At 37.9% G+C, this 8,324-nt stretch overlaps 1 protein-coding gene across 3 annotated transcripts in view; it reads right to left on the bottom strand.

The window, feature by feature from the left end:
• Positions 1–531: 531 nt before the first annotated feature.
• TJP2 (tight junction protein 2) overlaps positions 532–8,324 on the bottom strand; it is a 55,046-nt gene continuing 47,253 nt past the window's right edge. For all 3 annotated transcript variants that reach the window (XM_051801368.1, XM_051801367.1, XM_051801369.1), the window contains exons 15-23: positions 7,876–7,971; positions 7,688–7,767; positions 6,995–7,205; positions 6,492–6,592; positions 5,910–6,122; positions 5,481–5,591; positions 3,420–3,758; positions 3,112–3,197; positions 532–1,453 (exon numbers count right to left, since the gene is read on the bottom strand). In XM_051801368.1, coding sequence (XP_051657328.1) covers positions 1,285–1,453; positions 3,112–3,197; positions 3,420–3,758; positions 5,481–5,591; positions 5,910–6,122; positions 6,492–6,592; positions 6,995–7,205; positions 7,688–7,767; positions 7,876–7,971 — 1,406 coding nt within the window. In that variant the 3' untranslated portion in view covers positions 532–1,284. The remainder of the gene's footprint in view (positions 1,454–3,111; positions 3,198–3,419; positions 3,759–5,480; positions 5,592–5,909; positions 6,123–6,491; positions 6,593–6,994; positions 7,206–7,687; positions 7,768–7,875; positions 7,972–8,324) is intronic.

Here is an 8,324-nt window from a genome sequence, read left to right as displayed (position 1 = left end):
CACAGGACAGCCCCAAGAGTTACCCAAGAGCATTGTCCAAATGCTTCTTGAACTCTGGCAGGCTTGGTGCTGTGACCACTTTCCTGGGGAGCCTGTTCCAGTGCCTAACCACCCTCTGAGTGAAGAAATTTTTTCTAATATAGAATCATAGAACAGTTTAGGGTTGGAAGGGACTTTATTTTTAAAAAACCATTAGAAAACCATCTTTCATATTGTATGATAAAAAAAAAAAATTCTCTATGACCCTTCCAGGAATTTTTATTCTATATAGCACAACTAAGGATAAAGAGCAGAAATGATGAGGTAGAAGTTAATACTTTAAAAGGTAAACCTCATGCAGGAATTCCATAGTTTTTCATCACAACAGATTTTAAAATGATGTTTACAACAGCACATCAGCAGTGACGTTTCCCAGTTACTTGAACAGCAGAAGATGAGACCATGAACTGAGACAGTTTATTCAATTTATTTATGAAACTCAGCAATTCTAGAAGACTAATACTGTTCAAAAGAAAAATAAGATACACAAGCTTTGTCTAGAATATATCCTTTATTATTTGCAGTCTGTGTAAATTTTAATACGTGACTGAATTTCTACATCATTTTTTCTGTTTAAGCACATCTGTCTTTTCCAACCACCCAGTCAATTGCACCTTTATTATGTACAGTCAGTATTTATGAAATATTGCATATGCATCTATGAACTTAGAAAAATAACATGCAAGGAAAACTGTTACCATGAAACTGATAAAAAATAAAAGACAGGTAAAACAGTCAATCCCCTTTTAGTGTGTTATGGCTTTGCACCAAGTATCAGATGTCAAAACAAACAGCTTCAGATGCTTCTTGTTAAAAGGCACTTACTGTTCTTCAAATACACTTTCGCATTTAGTTCTATTGCATTAAGAAGTGTATCTCTGGGATTATACTCTCATAACAGAGCACAACAGTCCAAAAAGGCAGCATTAATAAAAAGGAAAAAAGGAGGTTTATGTTAAAATATGAAAATACCAAGAATTAACACAAACTTTAAGGATTTGGTCCTTATAAAACAGGCAACAGCATTCAGGCAATAGTGATTTCTTTTCATAGCCGCTAACAAAATAATATCCCCAAAAAAATGAACTCTTCCAGTTCCAGTGTATAGATATGTCTCAGTTGAGTAGCGTACACTCTAACACCACCCCCAATAAAAATACAGCTTTTCAAGACTAACTATTGCTCCACTTTGGCTGCGAAGGAAGAAATCTCAAAAGAGTGTTAGACATGGACATTCTAGCAAGCCTACAATTCTGTGTCTCTGTATCTGGATGGCTGTCCATAATACCCCTTCTTAGAGTGGTCTGCCAGCTGCCGACGATACTCCTCCTCCTCCTCTGCATCGCTGCCGTAACTGCAGCGGTTCTCCAGGTGAGGTCTAATAGGAGGCTTCTGGGGTTCTGGAGGTCTGGAGCTAACACAGCAAGACAGGGAGAGAGAGAGAAATATAATGTTTACTTCCATTATGAAAAGCTGAAAAATAGTTATACTTAGTTTTTGCTTTATGGTAACTTAGAAAAGCACATGGAGCAAATAAACCCCCTCCTAGCCCATAAACAATTGCATAGCCATGGTAAGGCTATCTGGAGAGGCATCTTATTTCCATCAAGCTGGAGGACAATGCTCAGATTTGATCTACTCACCCCACCTGGAAGAATGCCAAATTTAAAGTTATTGAACATCCCTGCACACACACAGACATCAATAGCTTTACAGCACTTTATTCCCTGAGCCAAGAGTTTTCGAAAAGCCATTGCTACTGCCCCTTCTGACATTTCCCTTAATTTGTTTTGCACAGTATTCTTTCTATGCCTGTTTCTTCTTTTGCACCCTCAGTCTCCTGTCTCAAAGTCCGAAGACTTCTTATGTGACATTTCTCAAATTGGGAGCCCTTCTCAAGGCTCTCACTAGGGCTCTTAGCCTTCAAAGTGAGCAGAAGTAACCCATATATTTGCTTTTCATATACTGCTGTGCTACCCATTTGGTGTGACATTAAGCAGACATATAAAAATAAAATCCATCAAGGAAGGGTATTTCCTTAGTTTCAAAAGCCATGATTTTTGCAATCCACAGTCTGCAAAAAACAAGATTATATCCTCCTTACATATTGCCCCCCCAAGGATTTAAATAGCCCCTTTTTTAGGCTAATCAATGACTCAAAAAGTCAACAGCACTGATTTCTACATGTAAGCAAACACTCTGCAAATGTGGTTAAAGATTAATTTTTATTACTTCTTAAAAGCTTCCAAGGCTATATAAAAAAGTATGCTTCTCTGAACCTGCCAAGAAATACTGAAAATAACAGTTTTCCATTTTTGCATTTTAGATTACATACTGTGACATCAAAGCATTTGACTCACTAGAAGGAAAAAATGCCCCATTTTTATTGGCTGTTACTAAGAAGGAAGAAAAACTGAAAAGTCCTGAAAAGCAGAAAACAAAATCCATTGTGCAGTGTGTAAGCTCTTGCACAGGTGTCTGCTAAAGTCACAGAAATGTGCAGTGTGTAGGGTAAGGTGGTACAATGATCAACCCATCCAGAACTCACTGAATTTTAATGAGACTACCACTTTCATGAGACTTGATGAGTGACCTGAGGCAAGTTTTATCCTTAGTCTCCCTAGCCACACTAGACACCTGTAACTGAATAAGCATTTAAGTAATAATAAATAAGTAATAATAAATTTAAACAATTATCTGTTAGGATGGACTAACAGTCATCCAGTATCTAGCACAGGAAGAATGGACATCAGAGGACCTGAATGCACAAAAGCTTCTGGATAAAACTGACTGGGGCAAAAAATTGGCTCTGCAAATAGTTGAGTGAAAAAGTATAGTGTTTTCTTCCTAGATGACTCAAATACTATCACAGTGAATGAAAAAAAAAATCCCCAAACCCAAGAAGAGCTCACTGAAATTTTGCCCCATCTTTACAGTAATTTTTGAGGCACACCAACAAAACACTATACCAAGGCAGGAGGATTTATATGCACAAAAACTGGCAAGATGGTTTTCCTCCCACTAGTGAAGTAAACAATCAGGACAGAATGCTTAAAACTGGATACACCTTACCTCATCAGCTGTGGCCAGTTCTGTTCTGACTTCTGTGTTTTGACTGGGACAGCATAAATATCTGGATGCTTCTGGGCTATTTCAAGCTTTAAAAGAAAGTAGAAAAAAAAACTGTTCTTTTTAAGTCTCTCCATTAGAGATCCTATACTAGGATCAAGGACCTAGCAGGCCACAGCTACATTTGAAACAATTAAAGCACAAATGGATAACATTTTACTGATATTCCTACATATACATAATCTTTTTTCAGGACTCAAGCGGCCCTACAGGCTTGAAAGCACAGCAGGGGGAAATACATTTCCTCATACCCTGGCATTCTGGGCCTCTTGAAGCTCTTGCATTCTTTGCATCCTCGCCTTATGATCCATCTCCTCAAATATTTTTACTTTCCTCAATACAGATTTTGGAGTGTTTTCTTGTTCGCCTCCTTCCTCTTCCAACTTTGCCTCCTCCTCCTCCTCCTCTGCAGGTGGAACTGCTGGCTGAGAGTTTCTCAGAATAGGACGCCCAAAGGCAGGTTTCACAGAAACAGGTGGGGGTGCTGCTTTAGCTGAAACAGTTGAAGTCTCACTGCTGACAGCAACATTACTTGATTTAGAGTCATAGTTCTTGGGGAAGTCATATAGATCTTCGTTTTGTAACTTTGCCTGCAAGTATAAAATACAGCAACAAATTTTACATCAGCAACTTTGTAATTTTCATTTCAAAAGAGCACTTCAACTTGAAATTAATCACTTTGCATATGTATTTAACAGTGTCAATCTTTGTATGATGTAGCACTGTAATGCTGGGGGTATCCCTGAGCTGGAGTTGACCCATAGATGAATCTTTGAACCTAATATTATATTTAACCTAGTACTGTATTTAGCCATATATCTGCTTATTAACCAAGATGCTATATAACCCTTAGTAATGCTTTAAGAGCACACATTTATGCTTGTTAGCACAGCATATTATCAGTAATTAGGAAGGTTTGTATGTGTTCCAAGGCCACAAAAGCAGTAGGCCTCACATGGTTGCAGCTGGTTCATATCTGAGATATAAACGTAGCCATAGTGTTCTGTATTTAGAAACTAGACAAGGCCATGGGGCATTTGATTGAGTCAGTCCAAACTGACTCCCCTGGCCAGGCTTCAGGGGAAAACTAAGGAGAGAATAAAGCCAAATTGTTTTTCCACACCAATCAAATGATATAAGCTGGTTTGTTTAACACTATACAAGCTGGACCCTCTCACAGCTTCACCCTATGCGTGGATGCACTGCATAGGATTTCCCAGTTATCAGGAAGAGGTTTGCTGTGACTGGGGCTCCCCAGCTGAAGTGCGGTCTGGATTATGGTAATGTATATAGGGTAACTGGTGACATATCTCTCTCTTAATCACTGTAAGACTTTCTTTGTAGTAATGATTAGATGCCTTGCTAAGTGCATCCTTTCATAAGCCACAGTTTCTTTTCTAATTCTTTACTGTTTTACACTACAGTAAACTTACACACTTATTCTTTAAAGTTGGTGTCTGTGTTCCTTAAATCCATCCTCATTCCTGAGGCAAAACAGAAAACAAACACTTGAAAGGTATCTGAACTGCTGCAACATTTTGGCCATATGCTCATAGACTATGCATCAGCCTATGGATAACTAGGGCATTTAGACTTGTTTGTCCTATTTGTTAAGGATTACCAGAGCTACAATGTGTATTACGGTACAGCACAGAGAAAACTGATGCCTCAAATAACTTTTTCAGTACTACCTAAAGTGGAGCATCAGTATCAGGAGTTTAGAAGTGCATAGGACCCACTTCTGGTTTTTATTCCACTTTTGTTTTCCTTACACATGTCCTTACACATATACATTGCAGTATATGAGGACACTAATCCTCATAAAGAAAGAACTTTGGGGTCAGGGGAAATTGGGAATTGCTAAAATAAAATAGTGTCCAGATACTGTTATTTTTAGCCACCTTCACCCCACATCACTCCTGAGCAATGTTTGAATAAACAGTTAACATCAATTTCTAGTTATAGTCAGAGGTGGTAGATGCTGATTTTGTGTTTCACAGTAATAGCCATCAGATATGCTTTTCCTGGTGATTAGCCCATTTTGTTTTTGCTGAGCTAAAGAAGTGCCTTTAAGTTTGTTAACAGACAGAAAAAGAAGTCTACTTTCTTATTCCATATGAACATATATATTTGAAAGGAACCATTAAGTTCTTCTCTCTGCTTGATCCTGCAACACCTTCAGTCATTCCTTCTCTCCACATTTACAATGTTTTCTGGTCTCTGATCATTCCTATTGCTCTTTCCAATGTGCCACCCTGGAGAGTTCTCCAGAAAGAGGATGTTTACATTCAGATTTGTTTCTACAAATTTACCTTAGGTGGTTCAGGCTTGAATGCTGGAGGTGGACTTGGTTCTCTAAGGATCTCCCTGCTACCAGCTTTTCTCAACTGAGCCCTTGGTTCAGGAGTAAATTTTTTTAAACTCTATGAAAGAAAATAAGAGATAAAATCATTGCAGTAGCCAGTAATTCAATCATTTTTCCTCTCTCTCTAGTTTACTATTTTGGGAAAAGTTACCAGGAGTCAAATGACTGTCAGCAACCTGACTACGATTGCTGCAGATGTAATTGCAAAGTTCAAAGTGATGACACATCATCAAGAAATCTATAAACTTAGGCAGCAATGCAGAACTAATAATTTTGCTCTACACAATGTAGCTCTGAGATGCTATCAAAAGCAAGATAAAGCTGCAGTTAAAAAAAAAACAAACCTCTGCTTTTTTAAAAAATCCAATCATCTCACCTCCTCATGATGCACAGGCTCAGAGGACCGGCTAACAGATGAAATCCTTGGTTCCTCCAAGGGCTCATCAAGTTCATTGTCAGTGTATGCACCTCCTTCTCCATCTGTATCCTCTAGGTCACTGATCAGCCGACTGTCACAACTCAAATAGTCAGCACCCATAGCAGTAAGGTAAGACATACGATCATCGGCATCATCTTCCATGCCATCCAGCTGGAGAAAAGTCAGTAGAGAATTAAGGAACAAAGACTAAATAAATAAGAATTAGAGTCCAGTTAAGTCCCAACATCATGCGAAACACTCCTTAGTAAAGACTTTGCAGAACTGAAAGAAACTAATGCAGAATCACAATGAAAAGTCCTGCAGAAGTTGATCCCTCCTCATCATTCTCTACCCACAGTACTAGTGATGAAAGCTCCAAAGTACAACAAACAGTATTATTTTTTGTTACCAAGACAGACATCAACTGACTAGTTGTATAGCCTATCCATCACTGACAAACAAAATTTTGAACAATTTTTACTGGCAAGAGATACTTTGAGATACCTGTATAGCTTCACAGAGTATGGACTGACTGCTTACCTTTCCTTCCGATACCCATACTGCTTCTCCTTGCTGTTGCTGAATAGTATCCTTCAAACTACCATACCAACTGTCATTGGCTGAATTTAAATTGATGGTTGCTGTAAAAATTGAAGGAAAAAGTATATATACACAGCAAACACAATTCATTATCCATCCTTTGCTGTTTAACACTTTTTGGTTTAGTTATATGAGAATGTTAAACAGCTATTTCTTTTAGATCACTGACAGAAGAATGGTATTTTTATTTTTTGTTATTCCCAAACTGATTAAATCACTTTTCTTTTAATGACGGTACGCCAACAAATAACTTCTTTTGCATTAGAATTTTGAAACTTTGAAAAAGGTCAAGGAAGGGATTGCTCATGACCATACCTTTCCACCCTTTTAGTTCCAGCCCACATAAGTTACTATGCAGAGTAATAAGTAGATGTCTTGAGACTCACACAGTCACATCCACTACTCTCTCTCGGTAAGCACGTTAGACAAACATTCTTCCTTACCTGTAAAGAGGTGGGAACAAGTTTTCTTCAGTTTGTTTGCTTGCTCATAAAGTTTTCTCGAGCTCTTGTTTGATGTAGAACATAGCCTTTGTCTCATGGTCTTCACACCTTGCTTACTGTCTGGGTTAAAGAAGACCACAATTGGAAACCACTGGGTATAATTTAGCAGGTCCACTGCTTTAGGAGTGACATCCAACAGAGCATGTTTATCCTGTTAACAAGAAAGGCCAATGAATGTGGTGCTTGTGGGGAACAAGGAGGTAACTCGAGCATGGAATCCTAGGAAAGCCAGGGTATTTTTTTCCAAATAAGACTACAACTTGTTGGATGTTTTTACACAGTTATATCACATTTAGAATGTTACATTTCTGATGACAGTAAGAGCAATTAGAGCACTGCCTGACAGTAAAGCCTCCATGGCAAATTCAGAAAGCATATAGTAAAAGACAGATGTTGCTCTGTCCAAATTTAGAATGGACTAAGGAAGGAGAATTTAACTTCTAATATCAGGTTCAAAGCTATAAAAATTACAAAAATTGCTGTTGAACAATTTCAAAACAGTTTTATCATTAAGTCAACTCTGCTTACTACAGAAATAGATGCAGTGAAGATTTGAGTACTCTGCAAGTTTTAGGAGCAACAAATCAAATAACATGCCATTGAGCATAAGCACTTTTCAGAGAAATACTCTACCTGCTCAATGATTTGCCTCACAGTGTTCAAGCGCACCACCCCAGTTGATTTCTCCGAACCTGCATCTCTGGGTTCTGTCTCTGCAAAGACAACATTTTAGCTTATCTCTGAGTGGCCAAGCAGCTGTGATTATTAAGTTATCAATTCTCTAACTTAACGATGAAAAAGAAACTAGGAGGACCACTTACTTGCTGTCTGGTACAGGTGAGGCAAATCATTTGACAATTTCTCCATAGCAACATCTGCAATAGGGCCAAATATCACCACAGGTCTCTTAAAACCAGCTGAAAGAAAAATATTTGGAAAAAAGATAAGTCTGAGAAGACTGATTTTATGTATAACATACAAGATCCTCAGTTACATAGTTATAAGTTGAAGATATTAAAAAAAAATTAAAAGTTTATTTCTCAGAAGTTTGTGCAACAGGATAATGCAGAAAGCTACTTTTTTCAGCTGAGAAAGCAAAAGAGATTTTTAATTCAGCAGCTTCCTCATTCCCTCAAACGATGTTGCATTTAGAAGATTCTGCATCTGAAAACATACATTAATCTTTTCATCCATCAAACTGCATGAATCTTTACACAGTGGGTTTTGTGTGAATAAAGATACAAATGCTAAACAAACTGCAAGGCAGGTG

This window comes from Manacus candei, unplaced genomic scaffold, assembly GCF_025592945.1.
Source record: "Manacus candei isolate 608988 ecotype Guabito, Panama unplaced genomic scaffold, ASM2559294v1 h1tg000051l, whole genome shotgun sequence".
Lineage (NCBI taxonomy): Eukaryota > Metazoa > Chordata > Aves > Passeriformes > Pipridae > Manacus > Manacus candei.
Note: the sequence above shows the minus strand (reverse complement) of the source record. Positions and strands in the feature narration are given on the sequence as shown.